This window comes from Hyla sarda, chromosome 10, assembly GCF_029499605.1.
Source record: "Hyla sarda isolate aHylSar1 chromosome 10, aHylSar1.hap1, whole genome shotgun sequence".
In the NCBI taxonomy this organism is placed as follows: Eukaryota; Metazoa; Chordata; class Amphibia; order Anura; family Hylidae; genus Hyla; species Hyla sarda.
Genome location: NC_079198.1, coordinates 89,347,009 through 89,374,134, shown reverse-complemented (window position 1 = coordinate 89,374,134; position 27,126 = coordinate 89,347,009). Strand labels below are relative to the sequence as shown.

Genomic DNA, 27,126 nt, shown 5'->3' with positions numbered 1-27,126 from the left:
CTCCACCCCAGACATCTTCTCCCGATTCAAAGGATAGGGTATAAGATGTCCGACCACTGCCCCCCCCCCACAATTTCTGGCCAGACACCAGTAATCCGCTACATGGAGCTAACTCCGCTCTGTTTCGGATTGGATTACAAGCGCCCCCTCCTGTGGACATTTATGGAGGGGGTGTGATGACCACAGCCGCCTGAAACCTAGCTCAGCCGACGTTCTGATCATAAATGTTAGGATGTTGGGGTGCTGGGTTGGGGATTGCAGGGAGCCCCAGTGGGCAGACCCCCTGCGATAAGACATCTTATTCCCTATCCTTTGGATAGAGGATAAAATGTCTAGGGGTAGAGTTCTCCTTTAATTTACAATGCTGGAGGCTAAAACACAAAAACTGACTTAATCCAGGTTCATTTAGGAGAAATGAGTTCAACAATGTCAAAAATTTAAACTTTGCGGAATTTCAAGATTATGCAAATAAAAATTTGTGTGTGGAAATCCACTTTTGTACCAAGAGATGAGATTGATGGTAAACTAGCATCATTGTATGTTTGAAAAAACAAAATATGAATACCTTTATTAAGGAATTCAGATTTCATGCAGAAGAGTCACTTATTCACAGCTCCAAAAAGCATCTCTGACTGACCCACTGACCTGCATTATATGGACAGACCATTTCAGCGGGCACCATGCTGTTCCTTATTTGCTATGATGTGGTTTTGAAGGGGAATAGACTGGTCACTTACTGTCAGGTTTCCCAAAAATTACAGTTGGGGGTCCCCTCACACAGACCCACTGTGATAATCTTGTCTCTGGGGGTACTCTTCCTTCAAATAAAAATTGACAAAGGTGGTATCTACAGTGAAGTGGTATCTAAAGTATTGCTTTTAAGTTTCTAACTAAATGATATTGCTACATGCACTGTGAATGACCTATACTATATATTTACAATCAGAGCATTGCAGCTTACCTAGTACACATACTTGGTGGTCATTGTGTTTTTGTCAACTTAAGTTACCCTTATTGTTGTTTGTCCTTTGTTTACTTTGTGTCTTGGTTACAAATTTTCAGTTTTCTGGTGTTTTTTTGTCTGCAAGTTGATGTTTTTTTTTTTAGCTTTTGCTGTTTCCTTTTTGTTGCTGGGCTGCAAATCGCAGCACACCACTTTGCTTTCATTTGGGTTCCGCCCAGCTTACTGTTTGTCCGCCCCAGTACTTTCCCTTCATTTATGCTGAAGCCTAGTTCCCGCCCTTCTGTTTAGCATTCTGTCTCTCACATAGCTAGGTGTTTGGTTGCTATGTTGCCCTATCAGTGTTTGCTTATGTTTGTGGGGTATTGGCCAATCAGGAGTGTCTGTTGCACGTGACACACACACACAAACACACACGTGCACATCAGTTATTCATCCATTAGTATCAGCCGTCTGCAGACTCCTGCAGCCAGTACTACTACTACTCCCATCATGGAAAAGACTCCATTCCATGATGCAAGTAGTAGTTCCCTGGCTGTGGGAGTCTTCAGGCGGCTGGGAGGCTAGATTAGTGTTTGTACTACTACCCCCATCATGGAACAGAGTCTGTTCCATGGTGGGGGTAGTAGTACAGGGGATAAGGGATCGATCGCATCGGGTCTCACTTCTGAGACCCAAAACTATCTGCAGTTATAAAGCAGGGGAGTGGGTGGCATGCTGCGCTCCCCTGCGATGGCTGTAGAGTGTATACTTTCATTTTTAAATTACCCCCTGCCAGGAGCCCTGAATGATCGGGACCGAGGAGCCATTCAGGGTTCCCGGCAGGGTTTTTAAACTACTACTGTATTATCCCCAAATGTATGCCCCCGTGCATATTTATAATAAATTGCTGGCCCCAGTGTGCTAAATAAGTTGATTCCGCCCTGCCCACCCAGTGTCCTTATGCCCCCGTTTCCTTGTTCCCCCCATCCTTATCTGTGAGAGCTCACCAGAATGCTTGGATGTATAGGGAGAGGTATGAGCAGTATAAGCAGTAGAAAGAGAGAAGTGCTCATGCGCTGTACAGAACACTGGTGAGACCTCATTTGGAGTATTGTGCGCAGTACTGGAGGCCGTATCTCCAGAAGGATATAGATACTCTAGAGAGAGAGTTCAAAGAAGAGCTACTAAACTAGTACATGGATTGCAGGATAAAACGTACTAGAAGAGGTTAAAGGACCTTAACATGTATAGCTTGGAAGAAAGAAGAGACAGAGGGGATATGATAGAGACTTTTAAATACATAAAGGGAATCCACATGGTAAAGGAGGAGAGCATATTTAAAAGAAGAAAAAGAGGACATTGTTTTAAATTAGAGGGGCAAAGGTTTAAAAGTAATATCAGGAAGTATTACGGTACTTTACTGAGAGAGTAGTGGATGCATGGAATAGCCTTCCTGCAGAAGTGGTCGCTGCAAATACAGTGAAGGAGTTTAAACATGCATGGGATAAGCATAAGGCTATCCTCCATATAAGATAGGGCCAGGGACTATTCATAGTATTCAGATTATTGGGCAGACTAGATGGGCCAAATGGTTCTTATCTGCCGACACATTCTATGCTTCTATGTTTCTATATCATTATCATTATCCTTCACTGCCTAATGCTTCTCATCTTCTTGGAGCAGCAGTGGGGACATGTTGGGAACCCGGCGGTGGCGGCCGCCCATATCCCCGCTGCTGCTATGCTCCTAGCAATCAGAGCACACCGCCAGGACCTTTCTATTCTCCGCTGCTCACCTCCATACCTGATGGAAATGAGCAGTAGTGTTGAGCACGAATATTCAGAATGAATTTTTTTATTGCAAATATCAGCACTTTGCGATTCTGCAAATATTTAAAATATAGTGCTATATATTCGTAATGATTAATATTCTTTTTTTTTTTCACATGCAAAATTTTCTGTGAATTTTTATGAGAATTTTCCATGCGAATTTTCGCGTGGAAAAAAAGTGAACGAACATAGCGAATATGCAAATTTCATGAACATAGGACGAATAATCATCAATATATTTGCGAAATATCGCAAATTTGAATATGGCCCCTGCTGTTCATCACTAATAAGCAGCGGAGAATAGAAAGGTCTCGGCGGTGCACTCTAAATGCTAGGAGCACGGCAGCGGGGGATAAGGATAATGATAGGGACACAATGCGCTCTAGTCCCGGAGGTGAGCTCTCACAGATAAGCATAAAGCGAACATGAATGCCAATGTGGACGGCAGTCATGGATACATTGAAAGAGACCCATCACATCCAGCCCAAGATACAGGTAAGAAAAATACAAACATCCTGCAGAAAAAAAATAACAGTTATTAATTAATTAGACCTTCACAATAACAAAAGGGAGCTACTTCATTAACAAAATTAACCTCTGTTAAATCTAGCTACATATAACACCTAACACTGACACCACATCTTGTCTTATGTATACCACACCTGTCAAAATATATATAAAAAAAAAATAAAAAAAAAGTTTGTATTAGTTATTGGACTTTACTGTAAAAACCCTTTTCAGCAAAAATCTTTCTATATCTTGTTAATAGGGTAAACTTGTTGATAGAAATCCATCCTGTCTACTTTATTTGCTTTTGTTTGCCTATTTATAAACAGCTCTACATAAATTTCACATAATATGTTTCTAAGACCCTGTGGTTCAAAAATGTAGGTCAATGAATATCAGCAGTATTGCCTGGAAGATTTGGGGGTCCATTTATAGTAATACTCTAGGTTAAACAAATGTTATAACCAGTGCATGGTCATTGTATGACACTAAATAGACAAATTATGTGCCACCCTTTAGGTATAACATAGCATTTCAGTGTTGCCTGAAATATTCCTTTAAGATCTCAAAATACCTTAAAGGGGTTATCGAGGATTAGAAAAAGAGAGCTAATTTCTTTCAAAAACAGCATCACATCTGTCCTCATTTTGTGTGATATCACAACTTGGCTCCACTGACTTCAATGGCATGAAGCTGCAATACCACACACAACCAAAGGACAGGTGGGGCACTGTTTTTGGAAGAAATCAGCTCTGTTTTTCTAATCCTGGATGATCCTTGAATTACTACCTTTATGTCTTATGTAACCTTTATGTTATACACATTTTCTTTTGTCACAGGCTTACATAAAACTAGAAAAATATGAAAAAGCTATTAGTGATTGTGAATGGGCATTAAAGGTAAGTCATTCCTATAATATGTTATAGTTAGATAATAAAGAATTTTATACAGTGAAACCTCTTCAACCTGACCATCAGAAATGTGGCCTTTTATGTGAGTGATCCTCTCAGAGAAATAAGTATACAATCTGCTCCAATTGAGTCAGAAAGCATGTACTGTACAGAACACAAATAAGGAAAAATCCAAAAAATCACTTCTTTTATTATGTGTCAAATTTCTGTCCCCCAGCATGACTCTCTATCTTGTTATCCCTAGTGACTTACACCATCTAATTCACAATCCCCAGCAAGGCTACCAATCTTATTTCTGGTCTCCAGCATGGCTCCTCATATCATTTCTAGACCTTGAGATGGCTCTCCACCTTATTCCTGGGACTATAAATGGTTCTCATCTAAATCCCTGTCCCAGCATAGCTACCATCTCATATTTTTATCTCATTTTTGGTCTCCTGAAGGGCTCTTCATGTCATTCCTGGTCCTCTTCCTAGTTTCCAGCATGAATCCCCATCTCATTCCTGGTTTCCAGCATGTCTTCCCCTCTTATTCTTAGCTTTCAAAACAACTTCCATCTCATTCCTCATTCCTAGCATGGTCCCCCTTTCATTCCTGGTCCTCATTATCACTTCCTATCTCATTTCTGGTCCACAGGATGGCTTCCACTCACTCCTGCCTCCCGGAGTGGCTACCTCTCTCATGTCTGGCTCCCAGAATGGCTTCCCCTCAAATTTCTGGCCCACAAGCATGGCTTTCTCTCTCATTTCTTTCCCCCAAAATTTCTCATCTCCCTTTTGTTGCATGATGTGGGCTGCACTCTCCCCATTTATGACAGCCTCCTTCCTTCTGCTTCCTATCTGATGATGCTCGCTGGTCCTTAAAGGGGTTATCCAGGAAAAAAAAAAAGATATATCAACTGGCTCCAGAAAGTTAAACAGATTTGTAAATTAATAGTAAAAAATTGCCCGGACCTTCTTAGTGAGTAAGTAATAGTATAGATATTAGATAAAGAAATTTAAATAAATAATTGTCTGGATCGTGCTTCAATAATAATAATATAAACAATTTATTAAAATAAGATAAATAGACTATAATTAGTTACTTCTCACAGGGCCCATGTGAGAAGAACATATACAATAAAAACAACCTTTAAGTAATATTGTGCATAAAAATGTAAATAACAAAAATTAAGACAATATTATTGGCATAATGACAATATCACTGGCATAGATTTAGTTTCTAATGTGCAGCTGGAGTTTAACCGCTGGTATCTAGGCACCAACTGCACAATAAGCGAAATATAGCTGAGGGTGCCTGTATAATCGTTTCCCTCTTTAGAATATAATGTATCCTTGTAATAGTTCAACAATCTGCAACAGTTTCAAATGAATGTTACCGATCCTTATAGTGGCAACCTGGGTAAGAGGCGTTGTTACCGCAGTGTCTAGATGGTGCCGGTACACTGGGTCCTCTGTGCAACGTTCCAGGTGGTAATGGTAAAATCCAGCAAGGTCCTGGTAGAAGCGGTGGCGATTGGCGCTGGCAGGCGCCGATGGTCACAGATCGCCGAGAGGACGCTGGCGCTGGCAGGCGCTGGCAGGCGCTGGCAGGCGCTGGAGATGGTAAGTCCTCACCGCTGGCTAGATGGAAACGAGGACCGTACACTGGATACGAGGAGCTCACCTCGTGTTGCCGGCGTGTGACGTCAGCTGCTGCTGGAGCCGGGTTCGTTGCACTAGAAGTATTTGGCAATATTTGGACCGGACTGATACCGGACTGGATGTCCTGATGGTTTTAGCAGTTCATAAGCGGTAAACCAGCCGTGGTGGATAGGCACAATTCATAAAAAATTATATATATGCCAGTGGTCATGCCCAAAAGACTAGACGCGTTTCAGGGTTATTTAATGTAACCCTTTCCTTAGTAGTCATATGGTTGTCATAAACTATTTCCTTTTTTATAGGAGCACAAATCCCGCCCGTTGACTCATTCCTGGATATTAATGAAAACAGTGAATGGAATCAACGGATAGGTTCCCTAGAGAGCAATGTTAAATAGAGATGGGTATGAAAAAGCTGTGTGAATGCTGTTGAAGGTGTAAAGATGCGTTTTTACAGACAAAATGATTTTATAATATTGAATGTGAAATCAGATAAAACAAAAAATTGGTGTTCAATAAAAATAATTATTAGAAAACAATTTGGGCAAGTTAATTTTGAAAATAAGAATAAAATAACACTTGAGAGAAAAATGTAAATTAAAAGAAAAATATGAATGCAAATTCTGTAAATAGAAAATATGAGGTATAATATAAATTAGGATAGAAATAAAAATGAAAATAAAATAAAATAAGAGTGAAAAATAATAATAAAAAAAAAAAAAAATGGAAAAAAATAAAATAGAAAAAAAATAAAATAATAGAAAATAAAAAATATAAGAATGAAAAATAATAAAAATGAAAATAAAAATAAAAATGAATAAAAATAAGATATAGTACAATACAACTGAAAATAAAGATAAAAAGTGGAATGAAAAAAAAATTTATTTTCTATTTACAGAATTTACATTCATATTTTTCTTTTAATTTACATTTTTCTCTCAAGTGTTATTTTATTCTTATTTTCAAAATTAACTTGCCCAAATTTTTTTCTAATAATTATTTTTATTGAACACCAATTTTTTGTTTTATCTGATTTCACATTCAATATTATAAATAGTGTTGCTCGCGAATATTCGCAATGTGAATATTATTCGCGAATATCGCATATTCGCGAATTCGCGAATTTCGCGAATATAGCGCTATATATTCGTAATTACGAATATTCGTTTGTTTTTTTTTGTTTTTTTTCTTCTTCACAGTACACATCACAGTGATCATCCCTCTCTGCTTCCAGCTTGTGTGGTGTAAAGAAGGCTGTAATACCACTGTATGAGACTGGCGTGCGAAAATTCGCATGTGCGGAAATTCGCATATGCGAAAATTAGCATATGTACATTTTCGCATATGCGAATTTTCGCATGTGTTAATTTTCGCATATGTGTATTTTCGCATATGCGAAAATAAAACGGGAATATAACGAATATGCGAATATTCGCGAATATATGACGAATATTCGTCTATATATTCGCGAATATTCGCGAATTCGAATATGGCCTATGCCGCTCAACACTAATTATAAAATCATTTTGTCTGTAAAAACGCATCTTTACACCTTCAACAGCATTCACACAGCTTTTTCATACCCATCTCTATTTAACATTGCTCTCTAGGGAACCTATCCGTTGATTCCATTCACTGTTTTCATTAATATCCAGAAATGAGTCAATGGGCGGGATTTGTGCTCCTATAAAAAGGAAATAGTTTATGACAACCATATGACTACTGAGGAAAGGGTTACATTAAATAACCCTGAAACGCGTCTAGTCTTTTGGGCATGACCACTGGCATATATATAATTTTTTATGAATTGTGCCTATCCACCACGGCTGGTTTACCGCTTATGAACTGCTAAAACCATCAGGACATCCAGTCCGGTATCAGTCTGGTCCAAATATTGCCAAATACTTCTAGTGCAACGAACCCGGCTCCAGCAGCAGCTGACGTCACACGCCGGCAACACGAGGTGAGCTCCTCGTATCCAGTGTACGGTCCTCGTTTCCATCTAGCCAGCGGTGAGGACTTACCATCTCCAGCGCCTGCCAGCGCCAGCGTCCTCTCGGCGATCTGTGACCATCGGCGCCTGCCAGCGCCAATCGCCACCGCTTCTACCAGGACCTTGCTGGATTTTACCATTACCACCTGGAATGTTGCACAGAGGACCCAGTGTACCGGTACCATCTAGACACTGCGGTAACAACGCCTCTTACCCAGGTTGCCACTATAAGGATCGGTAACATTCATTTGAAACTGTTGCAGATTGTTGAACTATTACAAGGATACATTATATTCTAAAGAGGGAAATGATTATACAGGCACCCTCAGCTATATTTCGCTTATTGTGCAGTTGGTGCCTAGATACCAGCGGTTAAACACCAGCTGCACATTAGAAACTAAATCTATGCCAGTGATATTGTCATTATGCCAATAATATTGTCTTAATTTTTGTTATTCACATTTTTATGCACAATATTACTTAAAGGTTGTTTTTATTGTATATGTTCTTCTCACATGGGCCCTGTGAGAAGTAACTAATTATAGTTTATTTATCTTATTTTAATAAATTGTTTATATTATTATTATTGAAGCACGATCCAGACAATTATTTATTTAAATTTCTTTATCTAATATCTATACTATTACTTACTCACTTAGAAGGTCCGGGCAATTTTTTACTATTGGTTTTTCCTTTTTTGTGCAATATATGGTATAGTTGCATGCCCTAGTTTAACCTCGGTGTGTACTATTTATTGTGAGCTGCACATACACCCCTTTTTTCTCAGATTTGTAAATTAGTTCTATTAAAAAATCTTAATACCGTCACACCCCCTCCCAGAGACATGAATGGAGGGGGCGTGGCATGACGTCGCGTCCCCAGTCCCGGAAACCTGGAGGATTCCGAAGCTGGAGATTCAGCACCCGCATCGAATGCAGGTGCTACAGGGAGATTGCGGGGGTCTCAGCAGCCGCCCCCCCCTCGATCAGACATCTTATCCCCTATCCTTTGGATAGGCAATAAAATATTTTTGCCCAGAATACCCCTTTAAAGAAAAGTCAAATTCTAAGCCAGGAAGTCATAAAGGGGTTATCCACCATAAGGTGATTTAAGTACGTACCTGGCAGACAGTAATGGACATGCTTAGGAAGGATCTGTGTTTGTATTGGGACTTAATGGCTATGTTATGAGATTACCATAATACTGTGGCTAGATTTTTGTGAACTTGTATTTCCTGTTTGACTTTTATTTTTTGCCTACAAATCCCATAATTTCATTTTCCTCCCTCCCACACATCAGCCACCCCACCCATTGAAACATAAATGAGCTGCATCCATTCAAAAGACCTGTGGTTTTCAATCAGGGTGCTCACAACTGTTGCATTAGTTGCAGATTAATTTCTCTCCCACCAAGCGATCCCTCCACCCATTGAAGCAGACAGGCTCCCTGTCATCCGCTGACTAGTGAGTCAGGTCTCGGCCGCATTGCAACCTGGGAAAAATCTGAGACAAAAGTAATTTTGTATGCTGTTAAAAATAAATATTGGGGTGAAAATCAAATTTTGGGAGAAAACCGTCACACACAGGTTCAGACACTATATTATGAACAACACTAACTTTACAGCCCCTGCAGCATAATCAAATAAAAATTCATGCAATACCCCTTTAAACCACTGCTAAGAATAGTTTCAATAGGTTACTCTTATAAGTAGAACCTTCAAGTTTTAATGTTATAGAAACTGGATGTACAGGGTGGGTCATTTATATGGATACACCTTAATAAAATGGGAATAGTTGGTTATATTAACTTCATGTTTGTGGCACATTAGTATCTGTGAGGGGGGAAACTTTTCAAGATGGGTGGTGTCTATGGTGGCCATTTTGAAGTCGGCCATTTTGAATCCAACTTTAGTTTTTTCAATTGGAAGAGGGTCATGTGACACATCAAACTTATTTCACAAGAAAAACAATTATGTGCTTTTTTTTAACGTAACTTTATTCTTTCATGAGCTATTTACAAGCTTCTGACCACTTATAAAATGTGTTCAATGTGCTGCCATTGTGTTGGATTGTCAATGCAACCCTCTTCTCCCACTCTTCACACACTGATAGCAACACCGCAGGAGAAATGCTAGCACAGGCTTCCAGTATCCGTAGTTTCAGGTGCTGCACATCTCGTAATCTTCACAGCATAGACAATTGCCTTCAGATGACTCCAAAGATAAAAGTCTAAGGGGGTCAGATGGGGAGACCTTGGGGGCCATTCAACTGGCCCACGATGACCAATCCACTTTCCAGGAAACTGTTCATCTAGGAATGCTCGGACCTGACACCTGTAATGTGGTGGTGCACCATCTTGCTGGAAAAAATCAGGGAACGTGCCAGCTTCAGTGCATAAAGAGGGAAACACATCATCATATAGCAATTTTGCATATCCAGTGGCCTTGAGGTTTCCATTGATGAAGAATGGCCCCACTATCTTTGTACCCCATTTACCACACTATACCATCAATTTTTGTGTTCCAACAGTCTTGGAGGGATCTATTCAATGTGAGTTAGTGTCAGATCAATAGCGGTGGTTTTGTTTGTTAACTTCACCATTCACCGTTCACATAAAATTTTGCCTCATCACTGAGCAAAATCTTCTGCGTAAACTGAGGGTCCTGTTCCAATTTTAGTTTTGCCCATTCTGAAAATTCAGTGCGCCGATCTGGGTCATCCTCGTTGAGATGCTGCAGTATCTGGAGTTTGTAAGGGTGCCATTTGTGAGTAGCTAATATCCGCCAAAGGGATGTTCGACTAATGCCCCTCTCCAGTGACATGCGGCGCGTGCTACGCTGTGGGCTCTTGCTGAATGAAGCTAGGACAGCCACTGATGTTTCTTCATTAGTGACAGATTTCATGCGTCCACATTTTGGCAAATCCAACACTGAACCAGTTTCACAAAACTTAGCTTGCAGTTTACCTACTGTAGCATGGGAGATGGGGGGTCTCGTAGGGTGTCTTGCATTGAAATCTGCTGCAATGACCCGGTTACTGCATTCACCAGACAGCAACACAATTTCTATCCGCTCCTCACGTGTTAACCTCGATGACATGTCAATGACTGTAAACAAAACTTGTAAAAGTTTCATTAAGTTTGATGTGTCACATGACCCTCTTCCTATTGAAAAAACTAAAGTTGGATTCAAAATGGCCGACTTCAAAATGGCCACCATGGTCACCACCCATCTTGAAAAGTTTCCCCCCTCACATATACTAATGTGCCAAAAACAGGAAGTTAATATCACCAACCATTCCCATTTTATTAAGGTGTATCCACATAAATGGCCCACCCTGTACATTACATGTCATGTCACAATCTTGTTTCACCTTTAAATACTCATTTCTATCCAATGCCAAAACTGTTTACAGTATAGCTTCCTGTTCTTGCTTTCATGAATATATTACAATGCTAACATCATTGCTAGTATGTCTGTGAATTAGAAAGGTAGTATTGGGGGTAAGACCCAAAAACTAGCTGTGATGTGTCTGTTTTATGACTCAGACATTTAATGCCTGCAAAGCAATCCCCATTTCATTTCACAAGTTGCATTAAAAGTATTTGAATATTAAATTATTTGCATATATTTGCATATCTGGATTAAGTATTAACTTGGATCGTTAACCTGAACAAATGCCACAAGGGACATGATATGGACGGTATAATGTTTACTACAAGGTATGAGCAGGTGTACATATGTCCTTTATCAACTTTAACGCGTGACTGGGAGGCTGAATATTTTAATGTGGGGGAAGGCATGACGCAGGCAAGAAGAGACATTAGATCAGCAACCTGCAATTATATATGTAAAGAATTCATTCTTCCTTTGTACGACACTACAGCTGTCAGTGCCTTAATATGTTGTCTTCATTGCTCAATAATCTACTTTGAGTACTGTATGCTTTCATAAAACCTGTTTGTGGTGAAATTCATAATTACATTCCAATGTTCTCTGCGTCCAATATAGCCCAAAACAATGACAGGTTATGAGATATTTCTTTTACTACCAATATTATTTTTATCTAGTTGTGGACTTTCTGGGGCTTTGTACCTAGAGATTCACAGAATTACAATGCCCAAAGGTAAAAACTCTATAATGCAGTTATTTACTGACGTCAGTTATCTCATTCTATAGAACTTGTTTGTAAAAAATGATTCTTTAACAGGGAGGGAATTATGCTAACTCCAAACCTAATAGGGCCTTCCGCCTTTTTTTTTTTGCTTTTCCAAAGACCATTCCCAACAGAGAAACTTGCCCGCACCCATGGTGGCACTAAGCTATATTATTTTAGTACTGCTTACCAGAGGGTCCATCATTGTTGACGTTAATATTTATGAAAGTTGCAGCTAAAACTGGTGGGTCATGGTGCAAAAACACAGCTTGGGGCTTACCATGCCTGTACCTTTTTGGTGTCCTATAGAGGTGAAAAGTAATGTATTTTGTAGTATAAATTAGCTAAGGGATTAACCCCTTAAGAACCACAGGTTTTTCCGTTTTTGCTCTTTAATTTTTTCCTCTTCACCTTCTAAAAATCATTACGCTTTCAATTTTGCACCTACAGTCTGGAGCCTGCATCATACCCCTTTAACGGAACATGGACGTGTATGCACGTCTATGGTCATTAACCAGTTTTAATAGTTATAACTAATAGGATATTGCCCACATCTGTATGTTCTAGTTTACTGAAAAGGTTAATGACAACAGCTTTGCTGGTCTAGGGTATTGAAAAGTCCAATGATTAACTGCCATGACTGACATGATTAAATGTATTCAGTGATATAAAAAAACTATGCACTTAATATGCCTTAAAAATATATTTGGGTGGTTATAGCAACTGAAAAAGAGACACAATATGGTCTCTGTGCACTCAAGTGCTAATATGTAATTGTATTACATGACTATAGTAGGGATTGTGTGGTAGGCAGGGCCGGACTGGAACCAAAAATAGGCCCAGGCATTTTAGACTATGCAGCCCATTCTATCATGGATGTGGCTATGTGAAGGGGGAACCACAAAGGGAAGGGTGAAATGTCAATCACAGTTCGGTATATATCAATCACAATCGTCATATATATATATATATATATATATATATATATATATATATATATATATGTATATATGTATATGACGATTCCCCATGATAAACACATGAACCTCTATATAAATCTTATATTTACCTAATAACACCAATATATATGGAGGAATATACCATACACATTACCATCACACTGTTACTTACCAAATCTTGGATACTGAAACCAATATTATCAATAATATCAGTATACAAGGAGAAATATTATCACCATAAATATTACCTTCATACTATTACTGACCAAATACTGTATACTGAGACCAACATGACCAATAATACCGGTATAAAAGGAGGAATATTGTCACCATACACATTGCCATCATATTGTTACTCACAAAATCCTGCATACTGAGACCAATATAACTAATAATACCAGTATACAAGGAGAAAATATATCCCCCTACAGTGACCATATAGTGGTAGATATTAGCTCTACACGGGCTGTCTGCAGACCATATAAGTGATTACATACAGTTAAATCCAGTGACTAGTGATGAGCTCCATATGCCATATTCAAATTCGTCCTATATTCGCGAAATTAGCATATTCGATTTATCCGTGGTTATTTTCACATGCGCATGCGGATAACTATCCCCCTACCTATCAATATTATCTATCTATTTTATTTATCTATATATCCATGTAGCTATCTATCTATCTATCTATCTATCTATCTATCTACAGATGGTGTCGGGAGAAGCAGCACAACTAGAAGTTGCTCAGGTGCCGGGTGCCAGCTGGTATAGGCTCTGGTCCGGAGACTTGAAGTAAACATCCAAAAATGAGAAACTCCAGCAGCACACCAATATAGTGAAAAACAAATGTGAAGTTTATTCACCCAAAGTCTTGCGACGTTTCGGCCGTCCAATTACAGCCTTTCTCAAGCATGAGGAAGGCTGTAATTGGACAGCCGAAACGTCGCAAGACTTTGGGTGAATAAACTTCACATTTGTTTTTCACTATATTGGTGTGCTGCTGGAGTTTCTCATTTTTGGATATCTATCTATCTATCTATCTCCTAATATTCTTTAGTGATGATATTCGCGAATATGAGCATATATATATATCTAATACAGTAAATAGTATAGGAGCCTTCTTTAGACCACAAGCTGGAAGCAGGGAGGGATGAGATCACTGTGATGTGTTCTGTGGGGGAAAAAGAAAATACGAATATTCGTAGTTGCGAATATATATATATATATATATATATATATATATATATATATATATAGTGCTATATTTGTCATATTCGCATATGTGAAATTCGCAATAAATATTTGAATTGAGAATATTCGTGCTCAGCATTACTGGTGACTCACAGGTGATATCTTCTCTGATTGGGTCATTCACTCTCCTTTTTCTTCTCCATTCAGCCCAGACCGTCATGATCATTTCTTCTTTTAGCCACAACTCGTCTCCACAGAACCTGTCAGACAAACATTTTAGGATCTGCACTTTTCCAAACAGTAATAATAGCCCTCTTAGTGTCCTACACAGTAGAATGGGTAGGTAAGTGGGTTGGGAAAGAATAGGTAGGTCCCCCCTGCCTAAAGTAGTTAGGTCACTCCAGTAGGTATACAGGTCCCTTCATGTAGTTACCCCCATTATGCAAGTGCCCTGTGTAGGTAGGTACCCTTGTAGGTAGGTGTAACCTGTAGGTAGCTGCCTCTGTAGATATTTACTCCCTTTAGGTAGTAGCAGCCCCCTATAAGTAGGTTTTACACCCTGTAGGTAGGTCCTCCTGTAGATAGTAGCCACCTCTATATAGTAGCAGCCCCCTTTAGGTAGTTGTAGGTACAGCAGCCCCATTTAGATAGTTGCAGTGCAGCAGTCCCCTTTAGGTAGCTTTAGTGCATCAGTCCCCTTTAGGTAGTTGTAGGTACATCATCCCCCTTTAGGTAGTTTTAGTGTAACAGCCCCCTTTAGGTAGTTGTAGGTACAGCAGCCCCCTTTAGGTAGTTGTAGTGAAGCAGACCCCTTTAGGTAGTTGTAGTGCAGCAGCCTCCTTTAGGTAGTTGTAGGCGTAGCAGTAAATGTAGTTGCAGCAGCCCCCTTTAGTGCACCAGTCTCCTTTAGTGCAGCCACTAGTGTTAAGTTAAAAAAAAAATACTCACCTGGCTCACCAGTAGTCCTCAGCATTGCCTTTCTTCTTGCCTTCTACTCCAGTCTGTGCTCCGGCACATGATGATGATGTCACTCATGCGCCGGAGCATAGAGTGCAGAGGATGCTCGCTCTGGCCTCTTGTCGGCTGTCTGCATATCACGGGCGGCCGCAAGAGTGATTGACAGGGCGGGGAGCCAGTGGCTTTTCACTCTGTCAATCAGCTGAGCCCTGCATTTAACTATAGGCTCACTTATAGTTAACTTTGTCCTGGATGGGCCGGCCCTGAGGATGACCCAGTCCACTGGGAAAAAGTCCCATGTGCCCGATGGCCAGTACAGCCCTGGTGGTCGGATTGTCTATCCCCAAACCGACTGATGATGACAACGACTCTCTATTCATTTGTTGTATAAGCCTATTGGGAAAGATTTATCAAAACCTGTCCAGAGGAAAAGTTGCTGAGCTGCCCATAACAACCAATCAGATTGCTTCTTTAATTTTTCACAGGTCTTTTCAGAAATGAAAGAAGCGATCTGATTGGTTGCTATGGGCAACTTAGCAACTTTTCCTCTAGACAGGTTTTGATAAATTTCCCCCACTGTATTTATTACTGCACCAACAGCAACAACCAAGTGTAGCATGCTGTCTGCCGGCGGGGTCCCAAGAAATTAGGATCCTGCACACTTCCCCAGTTTTCATGTCCACTAAGCTTTAGAAAAATAAAACATACATTAAAATATAGGAAAACATTATTTATTATGAAATAATTATATATTCTGAAACTTTTTAAGAAGACAAGATGCATGGTTGCACATTAGAATGAAGAGCATGGAAGGTGTCTACCATAAGAACTTCCTATCAGATAGGTGTAATGTTGTAGATGTCATTAGAAATCTGTAAAGAAATAAGATAGACAATAAGTATTTTATATTTCAGCATTTGTAGAACAACCCGAGAGTGGAAGATGGTTGCTGTGAAGTTCTTTCCTCTATTGATGGTATTAGATTTTCCTGTAGTAGATGTTATGAATTATCTAGAAAACAATGAAAATTAAGTTTGCAAGTAAGATATTACAGGAAGTAATGATAAAAAAAAAGAATATAGAAAATCACTATACTTTATGATGAGAAAAAAGCTAATGAAACAAAACAAAAAAATGATGTTTATGTTGAGGCATAAACAAATGTAGCCTTCTTCACCCAGCGGAGTAGGGATTGGGGGTCCTTCTGGGAACATCTCAGACATAATGAAACTGAAATACCCTAATCTGAACTAACTTTATATTGCATAAGGAACAATCTTGCATAGCATAACATATATAATGGTGTAACACAGCATCAGACATGGCAATGTGGATATAGATGTCCCTTACCCACCCACATGCACACCTGCGGCTCACCCTGATCTTTGCCCTAATGACTGTTGGTGCACATAGAAGAAAGGGGATCCTTACAAAGTCCAGCTCCACAACATCACCTGAATAAGGCCGAGTTCTCTGAATGTCCGTCATCGGACCTCAAGGCCTTTTCTCTGTGTATGAAGACAGGGTGCCATGTTGTGGGACAGGGATGAAAGGCTTAAAGGGGTACTCCGCCCCTAGACATCTTATCCCCTATCCAAAGGCTAGGGGATAAGATGTTAGATCGCCGGAGTCCCGCTGCTGGGGACCCCGGGGATCGCTGCTGCAGCACCCCGCTATCATTACTGTGCAGAGCGAGATCGCTCTGCACGTAATGACGGGCAATACAGGGGCCGGAGCATCGTTACATCATGGCTCCGCCCCTCGTGACGTCACGGCCCGCCCCCGTCAATACAAGTCTATGGGAGGGGCGTGTCAGTCGTCACGCCCCCTGCCATAGACTTGCATTAAGGGGATGGGCCGTGATGTCATGAGGGGCGGAGCCATGACATCACGCTGCTCCGGCCCCTGTATCGCCTGTCATTACGCACAGAGCAAACTCGCTCTGCGCAGTAATGATGGCGGGGTGCCGCAGCAGCGATCCCGGGGTCCCCAGCAGCGGGACCGTGGCGATCTAACATCTTATCCCCTATCCTTTGAATAGAGGATAAGATGCCAGGGGTGGAGTACCCCTTTAAGGCTTACCTTTTTGCCGATAGTAATCAGGTCAGACCAACTGAGTATTTGCTAGACTGAGTATTTCTCAAAATAAGCTGCAAACACATAATTATAAAAACCCCTCTCTCAGGCTTGGAGGGTGCCTTCTCCAGACTGTATGTTTCAGCTTCTTCCGCTGATGATCAATAGGATTCAGATCAGAGCATGCTGGAGAAGGCACTCTTCAAATCTGTATCTTATGAGGAGGGGGCCAAGATACCTGTAGACAAGTGCAAAAATCTAATTGAGAATTCCAGAAATCGCTGGATTGCAGTGACTGCTGTAAAAGGCTGTGCAACTAAATATTAAAGGGGTATTCCAGGAATAAAAAACTGTTTTTTTTATTTGACTATGTTACAGGGGCTGTAAAGTTAGTGTAGTTCATAATATACACCTGTGTGTGACAATGGTTTCACAATTCTTCTGTGATTTTTACACCTCTATTTATTTTTAACAGCATACAAAATTAGGCTGGGTTCACACTACGTTTTGTCCCATACGGGAGCGCATACGGCAGGGGGGAGCTAAAAGCTCGCGCTCCCGTATGTCACCGTATGCGCTCCCGTATGTCATTCATTTCAATGAGCCGACCGGAGTGAAACGTTCGGTCCGGTTGGCTCATTTTTGCGCCGTATGCGCTTTTACAACCGGACCTAAAACCGTGGTTGACCACAGTTTTAGGTCCGGTTGTAAAAGCGCATACGGCGCAAAAATGAGCCGACCGGACCGAACGTTTCACTCCGGTCGGCTCATTGAAATGAATGACATACGGGAGCGCATACGGTGACATACGGGAGCGCGAGCTTTTAGCTCCCCCTGCCGTATGCGCTCCCGTATGGGACAAAACGTAGTGTGAACCCAGCCTTACTCAGGTCTCAGATTTTTCCCAGGTTGCAGTACGGCCGAGACCTGACATCACTAGTCAGCTGATGACAGGGAGCCTGTCTGCTTCAATAGGTGGAGCGATTGCTTGGTGGGAGAGAGATTAATCTGCAGCTAATTGTATTTTTGCAACAGCTGTAGGCACCCTGATTGAAAAACACAGGTCTTTTAAATGGATGCAGCTCATTTATGTTTCCATGGGTATAGTGGCTTATGTGTGGAGGGAGAAAAATTTAATTCTGGGATTTGTAAGCAAAGAAGAAAACTCAAACATGAAATACCAGTTAACGAAAAGCTAGCCACAGTGTTATGATAATCTCACAACATAGCCATTTAGCCCCAAGACAAGTGCAGATCCTTCCTAAGAATGTCCAATACTGTCTGCCAGGTATGTACTAAAATCACCTTATGGTGGATAACCACCTTAAGTTCATGAACCATCATTTTTGCCCAGGCCAGTTTTAATTATTAAAGGGGTACTATGATGGAATTCCCCCCCCCCCCAAATCAACTGGTGCCAGAAAGTTAAACAGATTTGTAAATTACTTCTATTTAAAAATCGTAACCCTTCTAGTACTTATTAGCTGCTGTATACTACAGAGGAAGTTGTATTTCTTTCTGGAGTTCTTTTCAATCTCACCACAGTGCTCTCTGCTGACGCCTCTGTCCGTATCAGGAATTGTCCAGAGCAGGAGAGGTTTGCTGTGGGGATTTGCTTGGACAGTTCCTGATACGGGCAGAGGCGTCAGCAGAGAGCATTGTGGTCAGACTGAAAAGAAGCATACAGCAGCGGATGAGTCCTGGAAGGATTAAGATTTTTACATAGAAGTCATTTACATATCTGTTTAACTTTCTGGCACCAGTTTATTTGAAAATAATAGTTTTCCACCGAAGTACCCCTTTAATTTCATTATTTTAATGATTCTGTTGGACCACAGTTCAAAAGCTATATCTGATTTTCATCAGTTAATTTTTTGTAAATTTTATTAATTATTTTTTTCGTCAGTTTTAAGTTATTTCAGGGAGCATTGTGTTTTTTTGTCTTTAACAGAAGGGTACCAGCACTTTTGTCCACAGCTGTATTTTGCACCTTCATCTTCATCATACTTTGGCCTTAATCTGAAGGTGCACTAGTAAGAGGTGCCCATGGCAGCTTGCAGGATGTCACAGTGAATACCAATGGATTCTGTTTGTGTCTCAAGGTTGTCAATCTAATATGTAAATGGAACATAAATTGTGTAGAGCACCTCATAGGTTGACACAGTAAAGACAAATGTCTAACAATGATGACCAAGTGCTTGTGCTCACCTGGGTACCCTTTTTTTAATGGGGAGGATGGATACCCAATCATTGGCACACTATCTCACTTCTCCAATTGGTGTCTAATGCACTATGGGGGTAAGGAAAAACTTTCAGAGGCTCTTTCTTTTTTTATTTGTCTAATTATAATGCATTTTAGGAACGCAGCTATTTTTCATCAGCAAACAGAAGTTTGTTTGGTTTCAGATGAAGGGGGAGCTACGTCCCCAAAAACATGTTATAATAAGACAAATATAGAAGATTAGACTTTACTACTGGGGTTGTTACAAATTCCCTCGGGTGGGAGCGCAGTTTATTCCTATCTATTCAGGTTGTCAATCTGATTGAGATCATAAAGGTCTACATCCTTTAATCGCAACGGTTTGACGAGTTCTAATATTCTGATTATTTACAGTAATAGATATTATTATTATTAATAATATAATAATAATCTCCAATTACACATATTATTTTCCCACAACAATACAAGATAAGAAGAACAAATCTTAGAGATGATAATATTTCACATAAATCTTCTTACATAAGAGTAAAAACTGGTAGACATGGGGTAGCCAATGGCGTCCATCTAATGGTCTTACATAGAGTGGAGTTAATATTCTAACTTTGTGAGATATTATTTCTGAAGGGCATTTACTAAATTAATATTTAGAATTAAGTAACATGGCCGATGTTTATTCTGCAATCCCCAGTCAACATCGTGAAAAACACATTAGAATTAATTAACAGAGCTGGCAGAATGCTTTTAAATCCTGCAATTAAAGGATTAATGCCTTTAGAAACTGAACCATAAAATGTCTGTGTTCACTGAGAAATTCTTATTCCTAATTCAGTGCACACCTTGTGTGGCAATAGAAAGTCATTGAAATACTTTTCAATTAAATCCCAGTTACCTCCATAGTCAATAGAAATTTTAAAAAAGCCATTTTAACTACATTAAAAACTGCTCCCATAATGTAAACTTTTCACTAACTCTGGAGACTCCTCTGGCCCAGTTAAACGATGTGTAAATTAAATTGAGTTAATTACAACTCCAGAGTCGGCATAGTACAATGGCCATGAGAACCATCTGTGGCAGTTCTTTACCTTGTATGTATTTAATTAAGGATTGAGTCACTCAAATAGAAAAGGCTTCTTAAAGTGGAACTATACTTAAAGCAAGGGTCTATTTCATAGCGTTAAATCATGAATCATTTCAACAAAATTTGTTAATTTTGGGATCTGTCATGTTTTAAATCTTTAAACCTTATCTGTCAGATCCCCCCCCCCCCCAAAAAAATAAAAAATAAATAAATAAAATAAATGAATTACTGTCATTGGTTACTCAGTACCTAATCCTGACCATATAAATCTAATAAACCTATATTATAAAAAAAAAATCCCTCTTTTCATTAGCTCACTGGGGAAGGGGGTGTGTCCCTCCCTTGTTGTGGTGGGAGGTGATTGGTGTGTCTGCTCATGCAGCCTTGTATATGAGTAATGGACAAGCCTGATGCTGCTCCAGAACTGGTTAGTGCCCCAGTAGGTATGAGACCCCTAGTGGTGGGATTTTCAGGGGCCATTTTCTTTTTAAATATTCAATTTTTTTAAACAACCATATTACAAAATATCTTTAATTTTCATCAGTATCAACACATAAAAAGTGTTTGAATCTGTCAGTGCCCAATTAAGGAGTTATTTCAACAAGACAATCCCTTTCTATATACCCTGTTAGAAAATAGAAAAGGAAAACCTAGTTAGGTACTGTAAAATAATAATAATAATAATAATAATAAAAAAAAAAAAAAAATATATATATATATATATATATATACATATATATATATATATATATAATGTATTTCTGCAAATTAAGCTTATTCATTGTACAGTGTACAAGTGTTATCTGCTAAATGAAATAATAGTGTTCAGACTGGCTTAAAAATAGATATACTTACCTGCCCAATACCCTGCTGCTGCTATCCCGTGCCTGTTACCTTGGTCCCCCCTGATCACTGATTCCTGGTCCTTCTCATTACTCAGGAAATGCCCACTGCCAATCACTGCTTGCAGTGGTGATCTGCCTCAGCCAGTAATTGGCTGAATAGACATTTCCTTGGTTGGGAGAAAGACCAGGAAACACTGATCAGCATGAACCCGGGCATCCTGAGGCTGGTCCTTTAAGTTCTTTTGGTTTTAAGACCTCCTGCCCTGCCACAGACATCGACCCGTATGTAGCCACTGCATGCAGACTTGAATAAAGTTCACAGCATCATATTGGTGAGTGATCCTCGTCTTCTTTTTCTACTTTGGATTTTGGTTTCTTTTGGTTTTAAGTTCTTTGCTTCAAGAGGCTATCTAGCTATTGATATATCTTCTAGGATAGGGGATGAATGTATGATTGTGGGGATCTGACCCCTAGGACCTCCCCTATAAACAACTCTCCCCATCTCGGCAGTAATGGCTCACTCAACCAATCACCTACCACACCGGTGTTCTGCCTCCGTCAGGGATTGACTGAGTGGCCTGCCCCACAAAATTGCACAATTCCATTTTATTTAATATAACAAATATTTTTTTCAGGCTTCATAATACAATAAATCTATATATATATATATATATATATATATATATATATATATATATATATATATATATATATATATATATATATATATAAAACTCACTGGGGGAGATTTATCAAAACCTATCCTGAAGACAAGTTGCTGAGTTGCCCATAGCAACCAATCAGATCACTCCTTTCATTTTTCAGAGACCTTTTTCAAAAATGAAAGAAGAGATCTGATTGGTTGCTATGGGCAACTCAGCAACTTTTCCTCTGGACAGGTTTTGATAAATCTCCCCCAATATGTGTGTGTGTGTGTATACAGTATATGTATGTATGTGTGTACAGTATGTTCCAGCATTACTTCCAAACTGCTAAAGATATTGCAATGAAACTTGGTACTCTTTACTTATATGTCAACTAAAAATATAGGATAAGTAAATTAAAGGGGTATTCCAGGAATAAAAAAACAGGCCTTTTTTCTTTCAAAGACAGCGTCCTCTCCATTTTGGGTCTGGTATTACAATTTGGCTCCATTCACTTTAATGGAACTGAGCCGCAGAACCTCACCCAAACTGGAGACCGAGAGGGAGAGGTCTCTGAAAGAAAAAGTCCTATTTTTTGATTCCGGGAATACCCATTTAACCCTTACCCACCCCCATTTGTGTGGGTCAGGTTTTTTGTTTAAAGTACCATTCAAGTCTGTGAGAAATATATTTGTATCTAAATCACAACTCAGCCCCACCTGAGGATTGGATATGAGGACAGTCTATGGGGATGGGATATGAGGTCGGGATATAAGGACGGGATAAAAAAGTTGGAATATTAGGTCTGGTTATGAGGACAAAATATGGGGTTGGGCGATGGGATTGGGCTATGGGGTCAGGATATGGGAACAGGATATTTGGTTGGGGTATGGGAAAGGGATATGAGGATGGGATATGGGGACCGGATATCGGGTCGAGATATGGGGACTGGATATAGGGGCCGGGATATGGGGTTGGGATATGGGGTCAGGAAATGGGATCAGGATATTAGGATGGGATATGGGAACATGGGGTCTGGATATGAGGACAAAAACTTCCTTTGTTGCTTTTCCTCCCCCACAAGGATTAGGTAGGGAAAATCGGACAACACCGGCTGCTCAGCTAGTGGTAAAATAAAGGATGCCACTTTGTATTGTCAAAAAGTAAGTCTTAAAAGGTAAAGAAGAAGAAAGTGTAAGCCACATATCTGAATTTGGACACATTTGGTGGTCAAAAAGGGATAAAAAAAATTTGTATAGATATATCTATTTTACTGCAGCATTTTTGCTATAATTTTAGGGTTACATGATTTTTATTGAGGTTTTTAACCCCTTAAGGACTCAGCCCATTTTGGCCTTAAGGACTCAGACAATTTAATTTTTACGTTTTCATTTTTTCCTCCTCGCCTTCTAAAAATCATAACTCTTTTATATTTTCATCCACAGACTAGTATGAGGGCTTGTTTTTTGCGCGACCAGTTGTCCTTTGTAATGACATCACTCATTATATCATAAAATGTATGGCGCAACCAAAAAACACTATTTTTGTGGGGAAATTAAAACGAAAAACGCAATTTTGCTAATTTTGGAAGGTTTTGTTTTCACGCCGTACAATTTCTGGTAAAAATGACATGTGTTCTTTATTCTGAGGGTCAATACGATTAAAATGATACCCATTATTATATACTTTTATATTATTGTTGCGCTTAAAAAAAATCACAAACTTTTTAACCAAATTAGTACGTGTTACGCCGAGCGCTCCGGGTCCCCGCTCCTCCCCGGAGCGCTCGCTTCACTCTCCCCGCGGCAGCGCTCCGGTCACGTCCTCTGACCCGGGGCGCTGCGATTCCGCTGCCAGCCGGGATGCGATTCGCGATGCGGGTAGCGCCCGCTCGCGATGCGCACCCCGGCTCCCCTACCTGACTCGCTCTCCGTCTGTTCTGTCCCGGCGCGCGCGGCCCCGCTCCCTAGGGCGCGCGCGCGCCGGGTCTCTGCGATTTAAAGGGCCACTGCGCCGCTGATTGGCGCAGTGGTTCCAATTAGTGTGTTCACCTGTTCACTTCCCTATATCACCTCACTTCCCCTGCACTCCCTTGCCGGATCTTGTTGCCTTAGTGCCAGTGAAAGCGTTCCTTGTGTGTTCCTTGCCTGTGTTTCCAGACCTTCTGCCGTTGCCCCTGACTACGATCCTTGCTGCCTGCCCCGACCTTCTGCTACGTCCGACCTTGCTTTTGCCTACTCCCTTGTACCGCGCCTATCTTCAGCAGCCAGAGAGGTGAGCCGTTGCTAGTGGATACGACCTGGTCACTACCGCCGCAGCAAGACCATCCCGCTTTGCGGCGGGCTCTGGTGAAAACCAGTAGTGGCTTAGAACCGGTCCACTAGCACGGTCCACGCCAATCCCTCTCTGGCACAGAGGATCCACTACCTGCCAGCCGGCATCGTGACAGTAGATCCGGCCATGGATCCCGCTGAAGTTCCTCTGCCAGTTGTCGCTGACCTCACCACGGTGGTCGCCCAGCAGTCACAACAGATAGCGCAACAAGGCCAACAGCTGTCTCAACTGACCGTTATGCTACAACAGTTACTACCACAGCTTCAGCAGTCATCTCCTCCGCCAGCTCCTGCACCTCCTCCGCAGCGAGTGGCCGCTCCTGGGATACGCTTATCCTTGCCGGATAAATTTGATGGGGACTCTAAGTTTTGCCGTGGCTTTCTTTCCCAATGTTCCCTGCATCTGGAGATGATGTCGGACCTGTTTCCCACTGAAAGGTCTAAGGTGGCTTTCGTAGTCAGCCTTCTGTCCGGAAAAGCCCTGTCATGGGCCACACCGCTCTGGGACCGCAATGACCCCGTCACTGCCTCTGTACACTCCTTCTTCTCGGAAATCCGAAGTGTCTTTGAGGAACCTGCCCGAGCCTCTTCTGCTGAGACTGCCCTGTTGAACCTGGTCCAGGGTAATTCTTCCGTTGGCGAGTATGCCGTACAATTCCGTACTCTTGCTTCAGAATTGTCCTGGAATAATGAGGCCCTCTGCGCGACCTTCAAAAAAGGCCTATCCAGCAACATTAAAGATGTTCTGGCCGCACGAGAAATTCCTGCTAATCTACATGAACTTATTCACCTAGCCACTCGCATTGACATGCGTTTTTCCGAAAGGCGTCAGGAACTCCGCCAAGATATGGACTCTGTTCGCACGAGGCGTTTCTTCTCCTCGGCTCCTCTCTCCTCTGGTCCCCTGCAATCTGTTCCTGTGCCTCCCGCCGTGGAGGCTATGCAGGTCGACCGGTCTCGCCTGACACCTCAAGAGAGGACACGACGCCGTATGGAGAACCTCTGCCTGTACTGTGCTAGTACCGAACACTTCCTGAGAGATTGTCCTATCCGTCCTCCCCGCCTGGAAAGACGTACGCTGACTCCGCACAAAGGTGAGACAGTCCTTGATGTCTACTCTGCTTCTCCACGTCTTACTGTGCCTGTGCGGATGTCTGCCTCTGCCTTCTCCTTCTCTACAGTGGCCTTCTTGGACTCTGGATCTGCAGGAAATTTTATTTTGGCCTCTCTCGTCAACAGGTTCAACATCCCGGTGACCAGTCTCGCCAGACCCCTCTACATCAATTGTGTAAATAATGAAAGATTGGACTGTACCATACGTTTCCGCACGGAGCCCCTTCTTATGAGCATCGGATCTCATCATGAGAGGATTGAACTTTTGGTCCTCCCCAATTGCACCTCGGAAATTCTCCTTGGACTTCCCTGGCTTCAACTTCATTCCCCTACCCTGGATTGGTCCACTGGGGAGATCAAGAGTTGGGGGTCCTCTTGTTCCAAGAACTGTCTAAAACCGGTTCCCAGTAACCCTTGCCGTAACTCTGTGGTTCCTCCAGTAACCGGTCTCCCTAAGGCCTATATGGACTTCGCGGATGTTTTCTGCAAAAAACAAGCTGAGACTCTACCTCCTCACAGGCCTTATGATTGCCCTATCGACCTCCTCCCGGGCACTACTCCACCCCGGGGCAGAATTTATCCTCTCTCTGCCCCAGAGACTCTTGCCATGTCCGAATACGTCCAGGAGAATCTAAAAAAGGGCTTTATCCGTAAATCCTCCTCTCCTGCCGGAGCCGGATTTTTCTTTGTGTCCAAAAAAGATGGCTCCCTACGTCCTTGCATTGACTACCGCGGTCTTAATAAAATCACGGTTAAGAACCGCTACCCCTTACCCCTCATCTCTGAACTCTTTGATCGCCTCCAAGGTGCCCACATCTTCACTAAATTGGACTTAAGAGGCGCCTATAACCTCATCCGCATCAGAGAGGGGGACGAGTGGAAAACGGCATTTAACACCAGAGATGGACACTTTGAGTATCTGGTCATGCCCTTTGGACTGTGCAACGCCCCTGCCGTCTTCCAAGACTTTGTCAATGAAATTTTACGTGATCTGTTATACTCCTGTGTTGTTGTATATCTGGACGATATCCTAATTTTTTCTGCCAATCTAGAAGAACACCGCCAGCATGTCCGTATGGTTCTTCAGAGACTTCGTGACAACCAACTCTATGCCAAAATTGAGAAATGTCTGTTTGAATGCCAATCTCTTCCTTTTCTAGGATATTTGGTCTCTGGCCAGGGACTACAGATGGATCCAGACAAACTCTCTGCCGTCTTAGATTGGCCACGCCCCTCCGGACTCCGTGCTATCCAACGCTTTTTGGGCTTCGCCAATTATTACAGGCAATTTATTCCACATTTTTCTACCATTGTGGCTCCTATCGTGGCTTTAACCAAAAAAAATGCTGATCCCAAGTCCTGGCCTCCTCAAGCAGAAGACGCCTTTAAACGACTCAAGTCTGCCTTTTCTTCGGCTCCCGTCCTCTCCAGACCTGACCCTTCCAAACCCTTCCTATTGGAGGTTGATGCCTCCTCAGTGGGAGCTGGAGCTGTTCTTCTACAAAAAAATTCTTCCGGGCATGCTGTCACTTGTGGTTTTTTCTCTAGGACCTTCTCTCCAGCGGAGAGGAACTACTCCATCGGGGATCGAGAGCTTCTAGCCATTAAATTAGCACTTGAGGAATGGAGGCATCTGCTGGAGGGATCAAGTTCTCCTGTTATTATCTACACCGACCACAAGAACCTCTCCTACCTCCAGTCTGCCCAACGGCTGAATCCTCGCCAGGCCC

At 41.4% G+C, this 27,126-nt stretch overlaps 1 protein-coding gene across 6 annotated transcripts in view; it reads left to right on the top strand.

Annotated features, from left to right (window-relative positions):
• The window catches only part of TTC12 (tetratricopeptide repeat domain 12), a 135,875-nt gene that overhangs the window by 37,019 nt on the left and 71,730 nt on the right, over window positions 1-27,126 (top strand). For all 6 annotated transcript variants that reach the window (XM_056542902.1, XM_056542900.1, XM_056542901.1 and 3 more), the window contains one exon: window positions 4,119-4,178. In XM_056542902.1, the coding sequence (XP_056398877.1) occupies window positions 4,119-4,178 (60 nt within the window). The remainder of the gene's footprint in view (window positions 1-4,118; window positions 4,179-27,126) is intronic.